The 24,783-nt window shown below is 45.8% G+C and overlaps 1 protein-coding gene across 6 annotated transcripts in view; it reads left to right on the top strand.

Annotated features, from left to right (window-relative positions):
• Nucleotides 1–24,783, top strand: part of Nf1 (neurofibromin 1) — a 206,231-nt gene that overhangs the window by 73,563 nt on the left and 107,885 nt on the right. For 3 of the 6 annotated variants that reach the window (XM_075686683.1, XM_075686682.1, XM_075686680.1), the window contains 8 exons: nucleotides 5,996–6,328; nucleotides 7,940–8,118; nucleotides 10,489–10,700; nucleotides 15,674–15,757; nucleotides 17,362–17,627; nucleotides 18,466–18,596; nucleotides 21,681–21,855; nucleotides 22,427–22,666. In XM_075686683.1, coding sequence (XP_075542798.1) covers nucleotides 5,996–6,328; nucleotides 7,940–8,118; nucleotides 10,489–10,700; nucleotides 15,674–15,757; nucleotides 17,362–17,627; nucleotides 18,466–18,596; nucleotides 21,681–21,855; nucleotides 22,427–22,666 — 1,620 coding nt within the window. Of the gene's footprint in view, nucleotides 1–5,995; nucleotides 6,329–7,939; nucleotides 8,119–10,488; nucleotides 10,701–15,673; nucleotides 15,758–17,361; nucleotides 17,628–18,465; nucleotides 18,597–21,680; nucleotides 21,856–22,396; nucleotides 22,667–24,783 lie in introns of all 6 variants that reach the window. The other 3 variants (XM_075686679.1, XM_075686681.1, XM_075686678.1) reach the window with 1 other exon arrangement.

Raw genomic sequence — 24,783 nt, 5'->3', positions numbered from 1 at the left:
TGCATTTAGAGGGCACTAGAATGCGATTGTGCAGGTCGAGTGGCGCGGTGCTCCCTAGCTGAGGCACAATACAACTAAAAGTAAGCTGAGGCCACTTCAAGTGAACTAGATATTAGGGAGGTGAGTGCTGCAATGGGCTCAGTGGGCGGGCGTCTTTTTCCAAAGGTTCGTATAGTGCAGAACTATTCCAATCTGTTTTTATGCCCATATGGGCAAGGCCTGAGCCATTTTGACCTATCACGAAGCTATCATGTGGAAATGGCTTTCAAAAAAGTCCAAGTTTTGCCCAAAAGGTGAAGCATCGATTACGATAGCAAATTAGTTATACTATAATTAGTTAGTAAGGATAGTAGTTTTATCGGCCGTAAAAACTTGTAAACATCTGCTTACTAAATTAGCAAGCATGGTGTCGTGAATGTGAACAACAACAGCAAACGTGAACACATTGCACTCGATCACTGCACGGACTCACTGTCAGAACGCTGGGGTGAGGAAGCGTGGCAGCAGCACCGAGTGAAGTGACCTTCATACTGCCTCTCACTTCAATGTGAATTAAGCGACGAAAACACAGCGCACACGAAGCTGTTGGCATTCAGCACATGCACTCTGTCCCCATCGCAGATCGCTTTCAAGATAGGGCCCGTGTAGCCATGCCATACACAGCAGCTGCTGGAGCAGAACCCCCACCCCACCCCTCCCCTCCTCCTGGTGCCTTACACGGGACAGAAGACGGCATGCTTTCTCCCTGCTTTCTTTCCTTGCACGCGTGAGATTGAGCTGCCATCTTCGACTCACCTTCGCACAATTTCGCTTGCACATACAGCATATGGCACATATCGACGATGTTATCTCTTGGACTTTATACAGAGCGCCACGGCGACGATGGCACCAATGAATGGAGTGTTCATATACAGTAAACTCTCAATTATACGAATTTCACGGGGTCACAAGAAATATTCAAATCACCCAATACTCGTATCATCAAAGCATACACAAAATCAAGAAAAAAAGAATTTACTTTTAGCAGAAACATTTCTAACACAGTGGAGCCCCTTTGATATGTTCCTCGCTGCTGCGTTTTCCTGGCTGCTACATCGCGTTTTCGCAGTCTCAACCTAAATCCTATCGACTTCCATGTATTATGCTCCCCTTGATACATCACCAATCTGTAACGTTCCTGCATGTTAAGCTGTGTTTAAATGTGGCGGCCATGTAATTCTAGCAGTGCAGCCAGCTTGTACGTTGCAACAAGTGACTGAAGTTTGCAGTAAGCGACTACTGTTTGCAATAAGTGACCAAAGTGGCACCAGCCAGGCACTTCACATGTGTACAGATCAGTTGGCGAAGCACCCGAAGCGAAGTGTGTATCAGATAAAGCCTTCTATGGCACACTGGGCCAGATCCACCGAGTGCAGCGTTGCATTTATTTTGGAGGCAACAACATGCATAGCACAATCGCTGGTTCTCTTAAGTCAGCTTCACCACAATAAAGCAGTGTTATGTAGCGAAGTATAAGCAAAATATTGTAGTCTGGAATATTAAGAGTTAAAAGGGGCCACTGTTGCAAAACATTGTACATGTCCTGGTCCGCTCGACAGGGGAGCAATGAGAGATTGTGCAGCTTCATGACGTAGCCGGTTGCTTGGAGACTATGGCTCTCATCCCTATCTCACTGTGCCGGCTTGTCTGTGCCGACCGCTACACAGGCTCAGTCCCCGCCACCGTTTCTCATGCATTTGCATGATCCACTGTGCCGCCTCAATTCGGTTGGAACAGCTGATGTTTTTCATATTGCAAGCAATGTATTTTGGCCGGGGAATGTTACGAATTCTTATCGCGTCAAAATTTGCACCAGCCATAATCGTATCACTGAGGTTTTACTGTAATTGCTATCTCAGTGATAAACAACTGGAGTTCATAACTCTTGCTTCTCCCTACGGTCTGTTGATGAAGCGTAGTTCTAGGCACTTCACCCACACTGTTGAGGCATTAAAAAAAAATATATATTTATAAAAGATGTCTCGGGCTACGTTTCGAAATTTCGGACACACTATTGCAGAATGCAGGCTTTTTTTTTGTGATTGGTACCACAAATTAAAAATCTACAGGCACTATTACCAAAATTCGCATGCACTAAACGGTTTCGGTTGTGGGCTAATGTGATTCAGAGTTCAGCTTAAGACATTGCTTAAGACAGTTGAAATACAGTGCTCGTGTTGGTTTATTCTGTTTTGTCGTGGTTTCAAGGTGTCCTGCCATATTCCATTATTCTACCAAAATTCAGATTGGCCTGCTCCAAGCTGCTCCAAAAGGTAATTTGGTCTGCTCCGAAGTGCTCCAAAATGCAATTCTACTTGCTTAAAAAATTGCTCCGAGATGACTCTGGGCAGTCCCACCCCTGATTTCGATATAACGAAGTCGGTAAAATCAGCAGTTTGCTTTATTATATTGAAATTCAACCTTTTATGCAAAGTACAGTCGTCGATTGATTTTGCTTGCGCAAAAAGGGCAGCAAAATTTTGAAAATTATTGGGCAGTCAGAAAAAGCAAATTTGAATGAGGAAAACTCATTGTGTTGAATTTGAAAGTTGGCGACGAAAGGTATGATTTCATGCCATGTTGATAATATTGCCACGATTCACAAGCAGCAGGAACTGGTGAAACAGGGCAGGACACTTTAATTATACGCAAACTGAAGGGGATTGGGTAGGGACCACATCTTATTTTCTCCAGTGCCCAAGATCTTCGTCTTTCTCTACGTGCCACATATTGGATGTGGCATTTGCTGCTCTCCAGAGAGAGCATTGTCCTGATGCTCAGCTAGTGATAGGAAGATGTGTCAGACGAGGTGTGGGCACTTCACTTCATTCCGAACACTAAGGCTTCATATGCACAATGTACGCGACTTCAGGTGGATGCTGCCTCTCCCTGCAGGAAGCAGGACTGTCAGGGATAACCTTATAGTTCAGGTTGCTGAGGTGCCGTACAATCTTGTATAGACCAAAGTACCTCCTGAGTAGCTTTTCTGAAAGCCCTCGCCGATGTATGGGACCCATACACAAACCCCCACTTTGTTGCCTGGCTGATATGTGATGTATCAGGGTCGTAGATTGTAACGTCAAGCGTCGTAGACCTGTTGTTGGGTGATTCTGACGTGGACGAGTTGTCTCGCTTCTTCAGCTTGTTGAGTGAAAGCTTCAGCGTCCGTGCCTGTATTACTGCAGTCATGTGGCAACATCGCATCAAGCATCGTCGTTGCTTCACGGCCATGAAGGAGGCTAAATGGTGTCTTTCACATTGTTTCCTGTTGCGCATTGTTATAAGCGAGTGTGATGTACAGTAGAATGTCATCCCAATTTTTGTGTTCCACGTCTACGTACATACTTAGCATGTCTGCAGTGGTCTTGTTCAAGTGTTCTGTTAGGCCGTTCGTTTGCAGGTGATAGGCTGTGGTCTTTCAGTGAGCCGTGCTGCTGAGGCTAAGTGCTGTCTTTAGGAGTGTAGCCATAAAGGCAGTCCCTCTGTCCGTTATTATCACCGTTGGCGCACCATGCCTCAGAACCACGTTTTCAAAAAAGAATCGCACTGCTTCGACTGCGGTGCCGCTTGAAGGGCCTTGGTTTCTGCATAGTGTGTCAGGTAATCGGTGGCAACCCACTTATTGCCAGTATGGGAAGTCTGGAACGGTCCGAGAAGGTCCCTCCAGATTTAGGCAAATGAGGTCATGAACACTTAGACTGGTTGTAGTAGCCCAGCTGGTTTCATATGTGTTGGTTCGCGTCGTTGACAATCAAGGCACCTGCGCACGTAATGTTTTACAAAGGTGGAAATCCTTGGCTACTAATATTTCTCTTTGACTCCGGCCAGTGTTCGCGTGTAGCCGAGGTGGGCAGATGTTGGCTCATCGTGGCAGGCTTGCAAGAGCTCATGACGGATAGACGTTAGGACGACAAGTAGGCAGCTGCTTCCGCTTGCAGAGAAGTTCTTGTAGAGAGCATCATTACCGAAGCAGAATGATGGGAAGCTTCTTGCAAATGTTTGGGGTGCACTTATAATCTGGCCTTCTAAAAAATCTATTAACGGAATCAGTTCGCTGTCTTCCCAGTGCTGACGAACAATGGTAGCCCTGTCTAGAACTCTATAAAAGCCATGTCTTCGTCATCTTCTGTGACTTCCTGCTCAATTGGGGATTTTGAAAGGCAGTTGGCGTCAGTGTGCTGTCGTCCGGACTTGTGCACTACTGTCATATCGAATTCTTGAATTCTTAGGCTCTAACGCGCTAGTCAGCCGGACGGATCCTTCAAGTTCGTCAGCCAGCAAAGTGAGTGATGATCGCTGACTGCACTGAAGGAACAGCTATAGAGATATGGGCAGAACTTCATAACTGCTCATACCGTCGCAAGGAATTAATTTTCTCCGTTGTTCAGTAATTAAGCTCTGCACGTCAGAGCATCCTGCTTGCATATGCAACGACTCTCTCGGCGGAGTCTTGCCACTGCACGAGCACAGCACCTAGACCTACGTTGCTAGCGTCGATGCGAATCATGGTAGGAGCGCCCTCGTCAAATGGAGCCAGCACAGGAGTTGAATTAGCAGAAGTCTACCTGTATAAACAGACACCATTATATTGAGGTTCTAAATACATTTTAACGCGATAGCGTTAAGGAGCTCGTGTCGCAGTAAAGCCGTGTCGTCGGCGTCGGCGGCGTTGGCCGTGAGCGATAAATCCCAGCAGGCACTTCATGAATAAAAAACAACTTGCAAGATGGGCTGGGTGGGAATCGAACCAGGGTCTCCGGAGTGTGAGACGGAGACGTTACCACTGAGCCACGAGTTCGATGCTTCAAAGCGGTACAAAAGCGCCTCTAGTGAACGCGGTGTTGCCTTAGAAACGAGCTGTTTCTAAGGATAAGGCGTGCGTCGCTTGCTCAGGCGCACATTTCGTTGTCGCGCCGAACGCTGCGTTGCTCGACGCTCACCGCGTCCGATGCGGGGCGCGTAGTCGCTGCGCCGTAGCCCATTGCCTTACACCCCTTGGCGGGTCGACGGGAACGCTGTCGCGTTCCACTCTTGAAGGCGAAGCTTAAGCGTCCTCCAATTTTTGTTCTATGGACAAGAAATTATAAAATGTTAAATACTTCATTATATTGAGAATTTCGTTCTGTTGAAATTTCTTATACCAAGGTTTAACTGTATGTATGCTCACACAACCGTTTCTGACTATATATTCACAAAAACATCATGCACAGACTTTGCGGTTCTGATGCTAGGTGGTGCAGCATTTCCAGAGGGAAACGCAAGACGAACCTGGCTGCATACACGCTTTATACATTATGCATCTCTGCAGTGGCCATACGGTGCGTTCCTGCATTGCTTCAATGCTAATCACATTAATGTCGACATTCATCATGAGATGGGTTCTGCCAGAATATTTTTTCCATGTTAAAGCCACTCGTTGCCGCCAGACATGAAAACTCATGAACCGTTCATCAGTATTGTTCTCTGCTACTTTAAGGTGTGTGCTTTTTTTGCTTGTTGGATTCTTGCCTGGCTGTGTAAAACTGCTGACTAGGAGGCGTTTTGCCTTTACCTACAATTAACCAGTGCCTCGTGTCAAGTTCATGTTTTAGAGCATAGCGTCCTGTATTTTCACAATACATGTACCTGCCCAGTTGCTTTGCAGTGCCCGGGAGCCTGTTGTCCACTGTTGTGGTACCACATTCCCAGATATTCCCAGACATTTTATGCCCATTGCTCACAAAGCGTGGGCATGTTTGCTGCTGTCGTCTTATGCCTGCTTCTTTGCTTCGGCGGAATGTGTAATGACAGAAAGTTGAAGTGATTCTAACCATGACCCACAAACTGCCAACTACTGGGAAAGCGGCACCCTCTATACGGACCCTGCTTTCGGCATCTCTGGACACGCGTTGAAGACGTACAGGAGGCTAGGGTACACGGAGAGTGTAATCGTGGTCCTTGTTCCCGTGGGTCACAGGTACGTGCGGCACCTGGACACAACAGTGCACGCGCTGCACATTAAGACCAAGCTGTGCCAGCTGGTGGAGGCTACCATGGCCCGGCGGGACGACCTGGCCTTCCGGCAGGAGATGAAGTTTCGGAACAAGCTGGTTGAGTACCTCACGGACTGGGTGATGGGCAACAGCCACCAGATGGCGCCTCCAGGCTGCGGGGATGTGACAGCCATTACCCGTGACCTGGACCAGGCATGCATGCAGGCAGTAGCTGCGCTCTTGCTGGGCCTGCCCCTGCAGCCAGAGGAAAGCGACCGTGGCGACCTCATGGAAGCCAAGTCGCAGCTCTTCCTCAAGTGAGTCTTGTCACACTACATCACTTTAATACCTTAAAAAAACCATTAGAGGCATTATAAAAGTAATTTCACTTACAAACAAGCACATATGCATTTCTACTCCTGCTGTCAGGATGCTATAAATCTACCCTGCAACCCTGTATATTTTGGGGAACTGTAAGCAGAGTGAATGCATCAAAAAGCCGTACTGCAATAAGCTTGGCAGCAGCTGAGTTTGGTTGAAGCATGGGCTGTCCATTTTGTTTACGCTGATGCTGCCTCACACAGGCATTACTGAAAGAAACCAATAACTGCACTAAATTATTGCTTCAATTGCAACTAATTTATACATGTGCAATGAAGCAGGTGCAAGCAGTGCTGAGGCAATGTCATCGCTAGAGTTAATGTCAATCATGATCTGTTGGCACCAAGACTGTTGTTGCTGTGCTGGTTTCTTGCCTGTCACCTTCACAGTAATACAGCCGACTTCCGTTAATTCGACCCTGATGGGACTGACAAAACGGGTCAAATTATCTGGCAGGTGAATTAAACAAAATACAGAAAAAAAAACGCCTAGCATGCCGTTGATTCACTTGACAGTATTTGCCTCTAAACTTAGCTTCGCCGAAATACTGCCGTGTTATGCGGCGAAGCATACCAAACGGGAAAAAGTGGCGCTGTTACGGGACATCGTGTTGGTTAATTTACACGAGCATGCACCATCTCCAGTCGCAGTGTGAGCACTGAGATACCTAATAATTTTGCTGGCAGGCCTTCAGAGTTTTAGGCAGACCCCTTCTCTTTTGGCCCCTCAACTTTCAGAGTTTATCTTACCACCATTCTTTTTGCTAACTTTTCCGAAACACAGATAGTTTTTCTCCGCCTCATGGTGCGTGGTGCGTATAATTAAGAAACACATACGGGGCCCCCTGAGCGGTCTCTTATGAGAGACATGCATTGTGGGTGAAACAAGTGCTTAAACCACGACAGAAACATCAGAAACAGCTCTGAATGGCTGCCAGTTGACTTATTTAGCGCCTAGGTGCTCGTACGGCCACTGGAGACAATGCGTTAACGGATGTATAATTAAGGATCGCACACGGTCTCATAACAGTGGCCACTTTTCATTGTTGGTATGCTTCACTGCATAACACTGCTATATTGCAGCGAAGTCAGAATTATTAGGCAAAGACAATTTTTGGGATCAAAGTGACAGAAGTTCGGGCCCATAGAAATATATGGGCGCCTGCCAGGATCTTTGGTCGGGTCAAATTAACTGAAAAATCTAATCAACCGAAGTCGAATTAACAGAAGTCTACTGTAAAAACCCTTTAGACATGTAAATAGTGTGTATAGACTAGCAAAGCTCTACACTCTGCTCTGCGGGACTGAAGCTGTCAATCAGTGGGCACCAGCTATTTTGCTGTTATGTGGCATGCCGCTCATAGTTGTGATGCATTACTCATGTTTAAACGAGTGCTGCATATCTTTGCCGAATCTGTACTGCTCCCATGCTGTAAAGAATTGCGGGCTCTCCCATTCGCTCTGGCCGCTACATGTCGCCACAACTGTGACGCGTGGTGTGTGGGTTGCCCAGTTAAGTGCCGCCTCTGCACCCTTGTTGCCCTGCAGGTACTTCTCGCTGTTCATGAACCTGCTCAACGAGTGCAGCGAAGCGGCGCCCGACGAGAAGGACGTCGGCCGCCACCGGCTCCAGTCGTCCAAGTTGGGTGAACTGCGCACCTGCACCATCCAGGCCATGTCCAACCTGCTCAGTGCCAACATCGACTCTGGCCTGATGCACTCCATTGGTGAGCTTCGATTGAGTCTGCTTGCCCTGTGGGCTTCTTCTCGCCTTGTACCATTACACAGGAGGACAGCATTGGTGTTGCTGTATGTTGCGGTGTTCCGAGTGTTGTGTGTGTGTGTGTGTTGTGCTGAGTGTACTGCATGAATAAAAGCAGCAGGTTTATGCGACCCTTTCGGCTTTCATTCACACTCAAATTTTGCCAGGATGGCATTTTGCCAAGTGGCATTACTTGCCTGTTTCAACCAGAATAAATCTGAAATATGCACAATGTGTGATCTAGACAAAAAATTTCCGATTGGTGGGAATGGAGCAGCTGTACCTTTGGTGAAACGTGGTGTGTGCTTTGAAAAATGCAGCTAGTACATCATTTCGGAAACAAAAAGGAAGAAAAACTTACAAAGCATAAGTTGAGACAAATTTATTTGCTGTATCGAGGTTGCAGCCCTCATCACTAGTTGCTAAGTCGCTGTAGAAATCCCAGGCCTCATCACTCCACATATCGGTGCATGTATCGCTGTCATTGCTGTCTGTGCCATCTTCTCGAAAGCTAGCCAGCTGATGCCTTTGCAAAATATAATACCTAATGAAGGCCTCATCTTGAATGGTGCTGGCTGATAGTCTGCACTGTTATAGTTTGCCCATTGTGCCTTTGTATCACATTCCACTCGGTGGAACTCGCCACGCAGCTGTGTATCACGTTCCACATTCCGGACTGTGTAATGCATTCCACTCGGTGCTTTTCTAGACGCCAAAGCATCTCTCCACCTTTACATTGTTTTTGATGCAAAAGCGTCAAATGGCCCATTGAGCAAAAAAGCCAGCAGCTGTAGTCTATAGCAGCAAAACGGCATTTGAAGCCCCATTGGCTGCGACTCCACGTAACGAGCGCACCTTGATGGAGCAGCGTGGGTCAAAGGGACCACCTACTGCTGCGATAGTGTGCCAGGTGTTGTGCGAGGGGACAGGACATTGCCACGATGCCACGTCACATTACTCGCGCTCTTGGAATAATAATAATTAATAATAATAAATAATAATAACAATGTTTATTTTGCTGGCGTGCAGTGCCTGAGCCAGCACTGAAGGCTTCTTCTGCTTGCTGGCTCAGGCAACACATACTGCTATGGCACATTACTCGCTGTGCAAAACTCTGAAGGACTGCTCAGCGGCATTCAATTGGACACCCATGCTTTTGCATTCACAATTTATAAGAAGTGCTTAGGAGTCCTCAGACTTTTTAAAATTCAGAGATCAATGCTGCTTTCCACACTGCTGTCAACCCTGCCCTCACTTTCGTTTTAACATGAATACCCTTCTTTGGCTCTTTCGGCCATTTGCATGGTTGGTCAGTGGTTGGTTGATGGTCGGTGGTTAAACTTGGCAAGAAAAACGCTCGCTCTCTTGCTCTCTCGTTTGTTCATTTGTTAGTTTATCCAGGCTATTTGCTTACATTCGTGATCATCGTAGATAGCTTCGGCACAATTTTTTTAGATGGTTCCTCCACTTTCTGAACTGCTGCAAAAAGGTTCATTGACTCGGCACCAAACCAGCAACTTTGGCCGCTGACTCCTGACGAGGCGGCGCTGGTTAGACCTAGCTGCTGGGAGGTGGTGGCCTACAAGCCATCACAGGAAGTTTGTACTTGATATGTTCAAACCTGTAAACAGCCACATTGGTGAGCAAGTAAATTGGATGCAAGGTCATGTGCGCCAGATGAAATGATGGCCATGTGCAAGAAGCAGACTTTTTGCTTACGGTCGATCAGTCAACTACCATGAATGAACTACCACCAGTTTTGTTCCTGCACTTAGTAGACTGAAAACGGCGTAGCTCATGTGTGGGAATAAAGCTCAATTTACACAACACAGCCTAAACTAAGAGTGTTGCATAGTCAAGGTCACACACATAATGTCTGAGCTCCTCGATGATGTGAATTGGGCTGCACGACAGGTGAGCGTGAAACACGTCGGGGTCTCGAAAATTACAGTTCAAGTCGGTATTATTTCAGTGAAGTACAACGTGGAGCAAAATTTTGTAAACAAATACTACATGGGACTGCTGTTGCAAAAAACAAGTTTAATTCTCTCGGCAACTGTGAATATTCAAAAACTCGCCATGTGCGTGGTAACTCAGTGGACGTGCACTTAGTCATGCACTGCTGTCTGCATGATAGCCCACAATCTGTGGGCTTTCTTTTGTTTCAAACTCTGTTTAATCGGAACAAATTTTCATGCCCCTCCAAGTACATATTGTCATGATTTGGCAATATGTGGCTTTACAGCTTATGTGTGGCAGTGTACGATAGTTTGAGTGGCAGGATGGGGCTGTGTGTAGTTTGTTACTCTAGCGGGGGTGGCACACTTGCCTGCAGGCCTGGGATACCACAAGGACTTGCAGACACGAGCAGCCTTCATGGAGGTGCTCACTAAGATCCTGCAACAGGGCACCGAGTTCGACATGCTAGCCGAGACAGTCCTGGCTGACCGATTCGAGCAGCTTGTCCAGCTGGTCACCATGATTGGCGACAAGGGCGAGCTGCCAATTGCCATGGCCCTGGCTAGCGTTGTCATCACCCCGCAGATGGTGAGCATACTGTACTGTGCACTTGGCTCCTTTTGATGGCTTGAGTCACTTTCACTTACAAGTTGTTTTGCAAGGCACGCTTGGTTGTGAAATCGCTATGTGTGTAATTATTTACTGTCAAACCCACTTACAACAACATTCAAGTGCCACGAAAATTCCTTTGTTGTAACCAGTGATTGTTATAATTGGGTTTCACGAAAAAAAAAATCAAAATGGGGGATGGCAGTACTGTTCTGAAAAAACTTTAATGGTGGGGATACCAGTGCCCAACAACCTTCCTCCATCCGGTTGCTGATTGTGTGGACTCGTTTAACTGTTTCTCTGCCTCCTGAGCGCTCCGATCGCGTTTTACAAGCAGCAGCTGTTGACATTCAAGAATGGCACTGCTATAACTGCAAAGCAGGGTCACGGGCGGCAAGTGGCATGTGAGATCCACCAAGGCATCACTTTGGTGGCCTCACAAGAGGCCTCTTAAAAAATGCGAGAAAGTTGCCGCGGCAGCCTCTCGGCTTCAAAAATCCAGAAGAAACTCTGGGGCGAGATTGCCGCAAGCATCTCGCCACACACTTCTCACTGGCTTGCACGAGAAAACCCCATGTACGTCAGCTTTGCTTTGCTTTACACGAAGCTTGCCGACATCTTTCTCCAAGTTATCCAAGTGCTCCACGTAGCGCAGCGGAAGGTTCCTTGCGAGAACGAAGTCCTGGGGGTACTGAATCATCTGCAGGGCCTCCTTCAAGGACAACGTTGAGGCAGTCTGCCCTACCACATCATTGCTTCCGATGTCGGCATCACTCTCGCCATTGCTATCCGACATAAGCACGTTTGCGATGGTCACATCATCGGTTCGAAGCACTTGATTTCGAAATCCATAGCAGTGCACTTTCTTTTCGCTGGCGACTTTGAGCATTGCCAATGACCGGCGGGTGGATCAACCTTCAGGATCATTCTTGTTCAGTCAAACGAGGCTGAGTAACCACGTGGTCAGGAACAACTCTGACACAGCCAACAAAAACAAGCACTATTAATCCGTTCGTAGAACTGCGCAGCATGAGGGGCCCGAGAGCAGTCTGGGAGCAGTGCCCAGTGCTGTCAGCGAAGTTGGCGCGGTCCATCATTCTTGTTCGGAGGGGTGGAGGGGTGACGGGAGAGAAGCGTGCGAGGCTGACAATGTGGAGAAGGCTGGAAAACAGCACATTGCGGCACGCACCGGCCCGAGTTTCTCTTTTTCTTTTTTCTTTTGAAGGATTTCGCATTCCATTACCTTTTGGCACGGACACCCAGTAGCCAGGCTTCATCGTTACAACCAATAATGCGGCATGGGGACATTGTAGTAAGCACTCCGTCGTCGTCTTGTTCGCACTGTTCCCATTATGAATGTATGTACTCCCTTGTCATGATCATCCTTTGAAACCAAAACACATTTTTTGTTGCACATCACGATACACTCATTCTTTCATACCGTACACTACAACCGAGTAGAATAAGCTGCCATCTGACATTGCAACAGAACTCGACTTTAATCAATTTCAGGAACTTGTTCGGTCATATCTCATGCCCTGAATGTTCATCAACCATGCTCGTCCCCTTTTTATCGCTGTTCCTGTTTTCTTGTCTTATTTCTCATTTTTATATATTTACTTACTGTTAAAAACTGTTTCATGGCGCTATGTTTCAGTGTATTGCATCGTATAACCATTGCTTTGTTCTGCATTGCATAACATGAAACTTGTAATATTTTTTTTTAGGGTGTGAATGTTTTCTGTTTTTTTTTTTACCTTGTATATTGTTGTCACCTGTTACATGTTACCTTTGACGACGTTGCATATCCCCCCTATGTAATACCCTCCAACCTTTAGGGTATACTGAATAAATAACAAAATAAGAAATCTTCACGCATTCATTGCGGACCGCGTGCCGCTGGCAAGCCGCCAGAGCTAAAAGCTTCTCTGTCGCCTAGGCAACCCCTGTGTGCCCGCAGAGCCAGTGCGCTGCTTCACACCCCCCCCTTGTCTGTTCCTTGTTCGTTTACACATTCTGCGTCTCCTCCACCTCCTCCGCATCTCCTCCGTTCCTCTCCTTGCAGCTAGCACACCTCGTTGCTAAGCGTGCTCGATGCCTCAACTGGCTGCGAGATTTTCTAACAACCGCAACATAACCGGTATTTTGTCATGTGCAGCTGCACTATAACCAGTATGCACATACATTCAGTTCTATAGAAAAATAAACGGGAATCAGAAAACACTGCATTATATCTGGTCCTGCACTGTAAGTGGTTACGTTGTAAATGGTCTGAGCTGTATATCATTGACTCCGATCGAAGCATTGTGTGATGGTGGAACAAGCAAATAAAAGATACAATATACAGTTAAACCTTGATATAATGAACTTCAGTATAACAAAATTCAAAATGTAACAAAGTGTTAAGCTTTATATAACGTCTTGCCTGGTTAGTACTTGAATGTCCTGTACGAGTCCCTAATTGTGTCCGGAATTCACAGTTACTGAAGCTTTGTTTATGATAACATTACCTCTTAGGCGTTCTCGAGCACTAATCTTTTACTTTAGCGTGACTTGATATTTGCCTTTAGTGTCCCTTTAACTGTGTGACAATCCAAGCATCAGAAAACGAGAAGTAGAAAGGTAAAAAAATAAAAGACGAGGAAGTCTGATCAAAATAGATTCTGTATTTTTCTGCGTATAGCACACCACCGCATATACTAACTCGCACCCACAAATTACAACACATCGCAAAGTAAAAATGAAATCTGCGTGTATAACCTACAGAAGTAACTGCATGCAACAACGCTCAAATCTTTGCAAACACAGCCTCCATTTAAATCATTCACCTGAAGTGTGACGTGAATTGGATCGCTTCGCTGCTAGCATTCACACAACAGAGGATGACAGCACAAATGGAGCAAGGGAGCGCCACAGGCATGGGTGATGTACTTACGATCGCGGGATGGGCAATCTGGAAGCTCAAATCACGATTCGCTCCATCATGTGAATACAACTTTATCTTCAGCTTCTGCTGTGCTAGGATGGTCATTGAGCACAGCTCATCTTGATCCGAGTTCTAGTTTGCTGGCAGCTATGTACACTGTTTGCTAATTAATAAACGCAAAATGGCAGAATTTGCATAAAACCCGCATCCACACTTCACTGTTAAATTTTAAAAACTTGTGGTGTGGGTTATCTGTGCAAAAATACGGTATGGCTTCCGATAGGAGTGTTTCTCCTTTTCAGGAAAAAACAGTACACGTCACATGAACAAGAACAAAGAGAAATCATCAGTAATGTCAAGAAAGGATTTGTTAGAAAATTCTAAGACAAAGAACAAATATACAAGTGCCCTAGTAAAAGTTCACAGATAATAAAGGACACTGTGTTGTCTGGAAGATCATTCCAAAGTACAATGGCTTGCGGCAATGCTGATGAATTGAGAGATGTGTTCTTCAGAGTATACATTTGATGCTTCTATTGTTATTAGGAGGCCTAGATGTCTGAACAGGGTTTTGGGAGACATTGAGGGTGGCATTACACTTTGAATGTATTTGTGCACATGATGTGTTTCCTAGGAACCCACATATCCTTTCTGGTGGCGTATTTATGGAAACTTACCCTGTAATGGGCAGTGTTGTGGACTCTACCGAATATGTATTAGGGGTGTGTGAATATAAAATTTTCTGTATTGGAGCTAATACAAATAATTAAAAGCAATTGCAATCAAATTGAATATTTTTCAAATACGAATGCCATTGGTTTTTCAAAAATGCAATTGTTTCCACCAACCAGATGTGCAAAAAAAGAAAGAGCAAATTTATTGTTCAGCAAACAATCTACAGAGAAATTATATTTTGTTTTTAACAAAATAGAAAGTGCGACACTTTTGCTTAACAGTATCACAACTGCAGTTATTTAGTGTTGTTGTGACGAAAAGGATAGCTGCTTGACATGTTTGGGGAGCAGTGACACCCTCCTGCATGTCACAGCTCCTTCAGACGCCGAAAAGAGCCACTCACTGGACACACTAATTTCTGGTATTGGAAGGTGCCCTTCAAAAGTCAGGGGGCACCATGCTTACACCACTTACACTGATCTTCTTGCCCAAAGTTTTTACATGTGCATGTCTTTGAACCTGCACTTGTAGCAGTGAAAATTGCTGCTGGTTGATTGAGCCTTTCCACAGCACTAACGTGGAAGGAGCCTCCTCAGGAGCTTTCGTTGTTGAGTACATCTCTGCATTCCTTGGTGTTTAAATTTTTCTTGCATCTTCAAAAGCCAGGTTTTTACCCAGTTTGCCATTTGCAGCATCTTGATGGTACTCAACTACTTTAGAGAGCAAGGGTTTAAAAACATTGCCATGCTCGATACTTGGTCAAATTCGTAGTTCGGAAACTGTGTTTTTAGGCACTTAGCCAGAAGGGGTATTCTGTAAGAGTCCACCTAGTAGACTGTTCATTTCTGCAGCTGTACAAGCGAGCAGGAGACGAGCGGCCCTAGCCAATCAGCAGCAGCTGAAATGGACAGTGCACTAGGTGGACACTTACAGAATACCCCCTCCCCCAGTTAGTAGCAAATACAGAGGTTTTCACCTGGCAGTTGCTGTTGTCCAGATGCATGAAGAGGCAATACAGTGTGGGTACTTGAAGTGATAGTGTCTGCTAGCCATAAGCACCACCATGCGAGTGCCCCTTTTCCTTTTAGTATGCTTTACTGCAAGGTAAATATGCTTCGCCGCGTGACATGGCTGTACTGCAGTGAAGCTGGCTCAAGACTTTTTTGGCGTTCAAATATATGGGGTTCCCTATTTCGAATAGTAAAAGTGTCCTTTGAATCGAATCGAGTACCAGCTGATTTTAATCGAATATTCAAAGTTTCATATATTTGCACAGAACCAATATGTAGCCATATGTCACCTACGAGTCTGGCCACTACCTGGAATAAGGCTTCCTGCTCTCTTGTTGCAGGATGAGTTGGCACGCGTGTTTGTGACCCTATTCGACGCCAAGCACTTGCTGTCTCCGCTGCTGTGGAACATGTTTTACAAAGAGGTGAGGCATGCCTTGCAGACTCTGCCCTCTTTGCTTGCCCTGCTTATGCTGGGAAGAATAGAGCGGCCTAAAGGTTTCCTTCTTTCCTTTATTTTTCTTTTTTCAAATGCATACATACAGCTTGTAGGAGTGTGCAAATACCTAATAGTAGGTTTAGAATTGAATACCAAATCGAATATCAGAAAATTTAACACAAACTTTTATATATATGCTTCCAAATGTTGTACAAATAACACAGTGCTTCACATGTTCAGGAGGCTAATCACATTACTTAACAAGAATCTTGCTAGCCACCAGTAACTTGGGTACCTATGAATGAAGCTGTAAAGTATGCTCTAGACTTATCGAAAAGAACACCATATTAGTGTGCGAGCACTGATCGCAACTCCGATAGTATACGAAAGTCTGGAAAAACATTTTTTATCTGTAAAATGTCTGTCAAATAAAATCATGTGCTTTTTCTCTCTGAAGCTGAAGAAATAGCAAAGTTGTCCCAAATACCAGTGTGGTTTTTGGTTTAAAGGTGGGCCATCCTGTGCTTAATGCAATCTTCTATTGCTCAGAAATTTTTGCTTTCCAGTTTTCTTCCAGAAAACAGGAGGGTTTTTCTATCTTTTTATGGCAGGTGGTTTCTGTTGGTTGTCGTCAGCTTGTTAAAGCCAATCTGTGCAACAAAAAAAAGCGGGGAATGCACAGCACGTCGCTTGGCACCACGCGATGCTTTTGTTCTTCCCTCCATTCGCGCACCATTCATCGTTTCAATCGGTCAAGTCGACCACCTGGTCGAACCTTGTACTGATGGATATTGCACACTGTGGGAATGCTGTGTGCATCAAGGCACTGACCATGGCTGGGCCATTCACTGTGGATACAGATTATTTGAAAAATCGAATACTGGATATTTGATTCGCGAATCAAATTATTCAAACACTTCCTGTATTCCCCATTCTATGTGCAGGGGAAAGTAGCAGAAGTCTGCGTCTGAGGCTCGTGCAAAGCACCTAGCGTAAACAGCAGTAGCTGCATGCAGTCGCTCATGTAATCACAAACAATGATCAAAAGGACATAAATACAAAATCATTGTTGTATTGATCAAGACAACAATAATACCCAATAATGATCACACTCGCATCAGGAGAAAAACAAAAAACAAAAAGAAAGGCTAGTGAAGATGACGCGATAATGAAACAAGGTGCTAGTGCTAAAGTCCAATTTCACAAAAGACTTCGTCAAATATTTTACCTGTAGGCTTTATATGTTACCATTATTTTGAGTGGCTACAGCCGTGTTAATCCGAAGCCAACGCTGCTACCACTGTTCCATCACACGTGCTGGGATGACCCGGCAACAGTTGTAGTGGGCACACAGCGAAGAAACATGGCGCGATTTGGCATTTGATCTGGTACATGACTTGCAGTAAAGTCGACAGCCGATCACTTGAACTTGGTGGGGACCTCCCACCTATATGTCTGAATAATTAGGAATCCAGAAGAACAGATTTGTGAGAAAAAAGAAAGGTGCCTTTATGCAAAAGTGGATAGAACACTACCACCTTTGTTGCGCAACCTGTGCCGACGTTGGTGCCGTCTTCCCCTGCTGTGCAGGTGGAGCTGTCGGACTGCATGCAGACGCTCTTCCGGGGCAACAGCCTGGGCAGCAAGATCATGGCCTTCTGTTTCAAGATCTACGGGGCCTCGTACCTGCACAGCCTGCTCGAGCCCCTGGTGCAGCCCCTGCTGCTGGCCGACGGACCCAGCTACGAGGTGGACCCCGCGCGGGTCGACGAGCACGAGGACGTCGAGGAGAACCGACGCTCCCTGCTCCAGCTCACCCAGAAGGTCTTCAACGCCGTCATCTGCTCCTCAGACCGGTGCGTTGCAGAGTCATTGCCGTGGTGGCTTAGTGGCGGCGGCATTCTGCCGCCGAGCGCAAGGTCCCGGCTTCGACTCACATACTCGTACAACACTCACTCGTGCTCATACTCCCCTCCACTCCTGCTCACACACTTGCGTTGACTTAAAATCACTGTCGGTGAGCTTCTTTGGTACGAACGTCAAACTTCTGCCCATGCTCACTCTCATTTATGCTCACGCCTGTGAAATGAGTGGGGAGTGAGTACGAGTCACGGGGTGCTCGTGAGTGAGTGTGCCGACCTTTGGCAATAATTGAGATGCTGGCTATCACCGAGAGAGGAAGGGCATCACCTGTTAATGCTCCGTGGGTGGTTAGGTTACAGAGCCAGGCATAGTAAAACTTTTCTTTTTGCTCTTTAATCTTGTGATCTTGGTCTCTCTTCACATGTTTTGATCATATTGGTTCTGCTATGTCATCTGTTGCGCTGTCACTTTAAGGGCTGCTGTAAAGGACAGCAATTTTTTAGACAGCACTTGTTAATTTCATTTACCAGTCTCTTTGCGCCGTTTCTGTAAAGCGGCGTGAACCAACTTGGCCAACTATACAGTAAAGAGCTGTGAGACAGTGATGTAGGGGGGGGGGGGGCGGAGGGACTCTGGATGAATCACGAACTTGTAGGGCTCTTTGACATGCAACCAAATCAAAGTTGGCATGCATTCTTGAATTTTAATCCTGTTGTAACGTGGCCAGCATGGCTGGTAACCGGGTCCAGGACAGTCTCGTAGCTGCACTGAGCGTCCGCAGCGGGTAGCACCAGAATGCGTGGCTGAGGTGCTGGGTGTGCACTGGTGCAGGTTTCCGCCCCAGCTGCGCAGCATGTGCCACTGCCTGTACCAGGTGCTCAACAAGCGCTTCCCCAACTTCCCGCACAACATCAGCGCGGTGGGCACCGTCATCTTCCTGCGTTTCATCAACCCGGCTATTGGTGAGCGCTCCTGTCTTTGCCCTGTCTCTGGTTTATGGTGATGGCTGAAGGAGGAAAAACATTGACTCAACCTTGACTGCTAAGCCAGCAAAAATTACGTAACCTGGGCAAGTTGATATGGATTAGTCTTGTGGACCAGTTGGCAACAGACAAGGGACGATCAAAGAAAAGACGAACCCCCGACGCTTGGTCCTCAAAATGACTGCTAAGTTAACCTTTCGTAAAGCTTACAGTTTTTGTTTTTACCCTTGGCATGACCTAATTGAGAAGGAAGTTTTGACTTGAGGCGCAGCACTGTTCTTTCGAAATTCAGATTGCTTTAGAAGAACATTGCGATAAGATAGCCAACTGGCTTTCTTGACTTTTTTCATTATTCAAATGGTGTGGTGGCTCCATCACATACTTTCTGGGGCCAACAGATAACAGCAGCTGAGAATTCAGGCACCAAGCAATTTAATATTACATTTTTCAGCCAAAATGCGCACATACAGCATAACCAATATTGCTGTTGTTAATGACAGAACTAAGGTGCTTTTCTTTTATTGGTAAGGTGATATATCTGCTTTCTGTGTGCTGTTGGGCTGCTAGGCGGAATAATGAAGCAGTTTTTATTGAATCAGCATCAAATATGGTGTGGCACGTTTCAATCGTCAGAAGTTGAAGTCCTTCCTAATTGTAGTCCTGCAGTTGTATTTAAGCTGGGTGACTCAGAAAGCGCCATGTTACTTCCAGCTGTGACTTTTGTACTGTTATTCCTGTTAGGAGATATTCGCAGCTCCTACCCCATCAAGATTACTAATCTCTCAAAGCAGCCGTCATACCAAAGGCTCTGCGTTGCTATAACGTTGCCAATTAGCGTAGTCCAAGCACGAAAGGCCGCAGCGCTGCGCAGGGCTTCAGGGTTACGCAGCACCGTAACCGTCACACCAGACCTCGGGTACCATTAAAACCAGTCACAAGCACAGCAAAAATGGCATCGATTCCAACCAAAGCCTCCTATATACTGTATACAGGGTGTCCCAACCATCATGCAGCAAGATTTTAAAATGCTACGCAAATACCACGTAGCTAGACAGAACCAAGGTAGTGTTTGCCGTCGGTTGGAGATACTCAGATTAGTTTTTGCATTCTACCTAATTACATAATTAGTCTTAATTAATTGGATTATCAAATACTATAATTAGATGAAAAGTGTCAATAGGAAAATTGTAGAGCAACATGAAAGACTCCCGACACAGCTTTCTGTTGCTCAATACGTGCTACATGTAAATGTTTTTTTGAGCGTGAAAGAAACCGGTGTATATGTACACAGAAAATTTGCACGCGACTGGCTGCTCGAGGCACTTTGCCTTATAACAAGCCATCATACACACAAGGGTGATTTAGCGAAGCAAAGGGGACGTCATGATAATGTGGTCATCTGTGGTCACATGTGGTCACCTGTGGTTTTTCATATCTGGTTAGAATGAACTGCAGACAGGGATGAACAAAGTAGAGCACCTCTTACACTTCACCACAGCATTTACTCAAATGTAGGTTGATACTTTCTATAACAAAAGAAAAATGCATGAAAATTGGAAGTCTGCCAGAATGTGGTTTGGCCGCAACCACCAGACACTGCCGACAGCAGAAAAGTCGATGCAGCGAGGTCGAAAAGCATAATTCTAAGGAGGCAAGGAGAAGTGGCAACGTTGGTAATCACAGAGATCATACAGGCAAAGGAGGTCACATAAGTTCAAGGCATCACTTGGAACAAGTTCGACGGGCCTTTGGCATGTCTACTTCATTTAGTCAAGTAGTGAACTGGGTCATGGTGTGGGATGAAATTGAGGCTGATCTTATAATGCATGCATTGTGAAAATGCAGAATTTCAACAATGTTGTATGTTCATTTCACAGTCTAACGCTTTCTTTTTCCATGTAGCATATATTCACGGAAGATTTCTATTTTCTGACCTTGCGAATTCCAAGGGGGAAGGTGGGAGGTCAGCCTAGAATTGAGGCCGGCTTAGATTCGAAGAAATATGATAATTGAAGCAGAACTTTATGTTGGGCAAGTTGGTGCATGTTACTGAAGTACTGAAGTAAAAGGAAGTGCCTTGAATGCGTCAGCGAACCATAAAAAATTCTGTATAAAAATGAAATGTCCTTTTTAGAAGCCCTTAGTTAGAACTGAGCATGTTGCTGCGCCGCCTGCGCTCGGTGAAAAATCTTAATCTTTTAGTTTTTAATGGGGTACTCCCTTATGGCGGGGTTTTGTGTATCGCGTAACCATTATCATTTGTGATCATTTGGCCCTATACACCACATGTCATTGTCCCGAGCTTAATCTTTACAATCGTTTTATCGCCTTTTGCCTGTTAACATGTGATTTTCAACAACGTGTGAGTTGCGCCACCAAATTTGCATATATATATTGTGTGTTTCCGTCAATAAAGCATCAGTTGTTAGTAAGCGCTCGTCCGTGTCTCTTCTTGTGTCGTCTGTTTGGCGCTTTAGTACTTCAGTAATATGGTAATTGAAATTGGGGGATGTGATTGTGATATAAGTGCGCACCGAATGCACCCTAGCCCCAAAGAGAAGCACCTCTGAAGGAATTGCACCAATGTCACACACACTGGTGCACCTAAGTGGGCAGTTCACTTTCTAGTGTGTTCATGTTTTATTCTGGCCTGATAATACAGATGTTTAGCGCCTAGGCTTCATTTTAGTAATGACATAGCTGGTGCCTTTTTGTTTACAAGTAATCACGCAGTGCTGGAAATTCATTGCTGTTTTAGCAAGGGAGGTTGAAATCCTGAACCCTGAACATGTCTTGAGGTTCGTTTTGAGCATACATCACCTCATTGAATTGGTGGTGGAAGGAACCTGTGTTTCTGTGTTTTGTGGTGGTCCTCGGATCATTTGCATAAGCCACAGCTGTCAAGTGTTCTAGTGAAAGGGTTTTAGAGGTGTTGCAGAACAAAGAGAAGCGTGCAGGTCTTGGCTTCTGCAAAGCCTCGCAGATCTGAAAATATAGCTTTTATTCCTGGCAGCCAGAGTATACCTGAGATGCAAGGTTCCTGTGTGCTCCTGTTCTGCACAGTGTCCCCGTACGAGATGGGCATAGTGGACCGGCAGCCATCGTCGCGCGTCAAGAGGGGCCTGATGCTCATGTCCAAGATCCTGCAAAACATTGCCAACCACGTGGAGTTTAGCAAGGAGCAGCACATGCTGCCCTTCAACGACTTCCTGCGTGCCAACTTTGAAGCCGGTCGCAGGTCAGGAACACCTTCGGCTGTCAACATTCTCGGACACCCAGGACGCCGTCCGGGGCGTCTCTTAGGTCTAGACATTTGCTGTAGCGCGTCGGACGTCAACATCAAACCGTCATCCACATTGAGACAAAGTTCTGGACGTTCAGCAAAGTTTGTTCACTGGTGCATAAAGCTATGTAGGCTTGAACACCACTCTAATAACGAAACAACAATGCAAACAACAAGAAAATTTCCAACACACAAGGAACACAGACAAAGAACACATCGGGTGGATTCAAGAACACTCAAACCTCACTATATTAGACAACTATGAGACAGAACAAAGTAAATCTAAAATCTTTGTTGTCGATATCGGTGTGTAACAAATATATGCTTATAACGAATATCGGATACAGTGAAGGTATTTTCGTGTCGGATGTGATTTTGCTCTGACAAGGTTCGACTGTGTCGGCGTTTTGTTTTTCTCTGTGCTGTTGTGCCGCCACTAATGCTTGCCGACCAGCTCCACTGCCCGTTTCATGCGCTCAAGGAATCTGTGGGGCAGTGCTTACCAGGGCACATGCCGCTGCTGCAGATGGGTGATGCAGATCACGTCGGACTGCGAGTCGGTGGAGCCCGGCAGCCACAGCATGTCGTTTGTGAGCGACGCCAATGTGCACGCCCTGCACCGGCTGTTGTGGAACCACCAGGAGAAGATCGGGGACTACCTGTCGAGCTCGCGGGACCACAAGGCGGTCGGGAGGCGCCCCTTCGACAAGATGGCCACCCTGCTGGCCTACCTGGGGCCGCCCGAGCACAAGCCCATGGACTCGCAGTGCGTTTGCTTTTAGCTTCACTCTTGCTCTTGCAGGTTTCTCTGAGGCACAGTCTGCTGGAATGCCCTGGTTGCATGTTTACTTTGTGTGTACAGCGCATATCTTTGACTGAAGGACGGGAACACGAAGATGCGACGACGAGTGTCTTCTTGTTCTTGCCTCTCCGTTAAACGTCCGTGCTTTACACATAATAGGGCTCAGTACCGATTAACCTAATCAATTATGCTGCATGTTTATGTAGCTGGCTTCAGTCTCTGAGAATTGGAAGCTGGATCCATGGAAGTGGTTACAGCACCCTAGGGCAAGGCAAGATTTGGCTTCTGGGAGGGAATATTTGAGTACGAATTTCTGTCCCTGAAATACAGTATAGGTCAGTATAGACCTGTAGTAGAGATGCGATCTGCATGTTTTAAGCAAACAGGCATAGCACAGACCAAAGGAGCATTCAAATACTTCTACATTTCTGTTCTTCACTGTTCATAGCTGTGAGCACCAGACTTCGCAAGGTATCTTTTGAAAATTGGGCCACTGCTTGCTTTCTAAAAAAAAGAACTTGACGCCAGTGGTGTTTGCAGGAGGATTTTGCTGATGCAGAATAAGATGGCAGTGTGACTGTACCATCACGATATCATGCTCTGCAGCCTGTCTGTTGTGCAAGATGCTAGAGATGCATACATCCACACCATAACAAAAAGTTAAATTCAGTAAGCTAATTTACTGCTGAGTTGAAGGTTCTCTATCTGAACCGATGTGTGTGTCATTAATTGGAAATGTAATTGTCTATGTTTACTTGGTGGGTGGCTTTGTCCCACTTTATCGCCAAGACAAACCTGCTGTATCAAAATTATTGTTAACAATCCTGTGTCACTTGTGCAGGTAGTAGTAAAAATTATGGAAAACAATAAAAGTTGAAGAGAAGATTCACCCAACATAAAAGAAGTAATGTTACATTCTTAAACAAACCAACTATATACTATGTTTAATACTTGGTGTGCAACACTGCAGGAGGCATGCAAGAAGTTTGGTAATGAAAATGTATAGTTTCGAGCATTTTGTAGCCAAGTTTCGTAGTCGCACATGTTTGCACAAGCCAGTGTGCGATGCTGCAGCAACAGGCCGGAAATGAAAAATCCGAAAAGGAAAACAAGGGAAAACAAAATGATCTAAACTAATAGTGTATTAAAGGGGCCCTGAACCACATTTATCGAAGAGCAAAAATGCACTTGAAGTTAAGATGGCCACTTAAGAAATGCTTTGCCCCATAAAGTACTTTAATGCGTTGAGCAGAAGCAGAGTTATTGGCAGTGAAACACCCTCTTCGCTGTGCTACCGTTCCTTCTTCAATGTCTTGCACTGTGAAAGCTACGGTGGAGTGGGGCATGCCCACGATGCTCCACCTTCTAAATGTCACTGTGGCGCGCAGTTCAAATCTGTTTTTGGATGTTCACATAGACACCACTGACGCCTAAGACGTGTGAAACGCGGTTGTCCTCGGCGAGCTGCAGCAGGCTCAGCCAGTGGACTCATCGTAACACCCCGCGGCAGCTGCGGCATTTATGTTACGTAGCAGATTGGAGCTACATACAACCGTAGTGTGTGAGTACAGCGTTTGGTTTGTGCGCGACAGGGCTTGAGTGCGTGCTCGGGCTCATATTCTCCAGTATGGCCGTGCTAGAGGTGCGGAGCGGTTTTGTCCTTCACCAGCCTGGCCGACAGATTGCAGCCGCATCTAAATGGCGCATTTTGAAGGGATGTCAATAAGTTTGCCAAGGCATCTAAGCAGGAGCGGCCAGGACTGAGCACGCACTGTCAAGCGTGCATGTGGTATAATCTTGAGATTTGTGCAGTGCGAGGTTTGTTGAGTGTTTAAAACAAGTCAAAATTAGCGAGACCCCCTGGCTAGGACACTGATAAGCAGGGTGGCTAAAGTTTAATTCCTACGCCAGTGGCTGCAGCCGAGTGTATGTGAGCAGACGATAGTCGGACATATTATTAATATAGAAGTTTGCAAGCACATTCGCGCTTGCTTCAGCCTGTTTATTAAACTACATAAATAAATATATGCAGTAACAGTGATATGATCAGTAACTGTAACAGTAACTGACCCAAACGCCCC

This window comes from Dermacentor variabilis, chromosome 3 (genome assembly GCF_050947875.1).
Source record: "Dermacentor variabilis isolate Ectoservices chromosome 3, ASM5094787v1, whole genome shotgun sequence".
Taxonomy (NCBI): Eukaryota; Metazoa; Arthropoda; class Arachnida; order Ixodida; family Ixodidae; genus Dermacentor; species Dermacentor variabilis.
The sequence above is the reverse complement of the archived record's forward strand: the minus strand, read 5'-3'. Positions and strand labels throughout refer to the sequence as shown.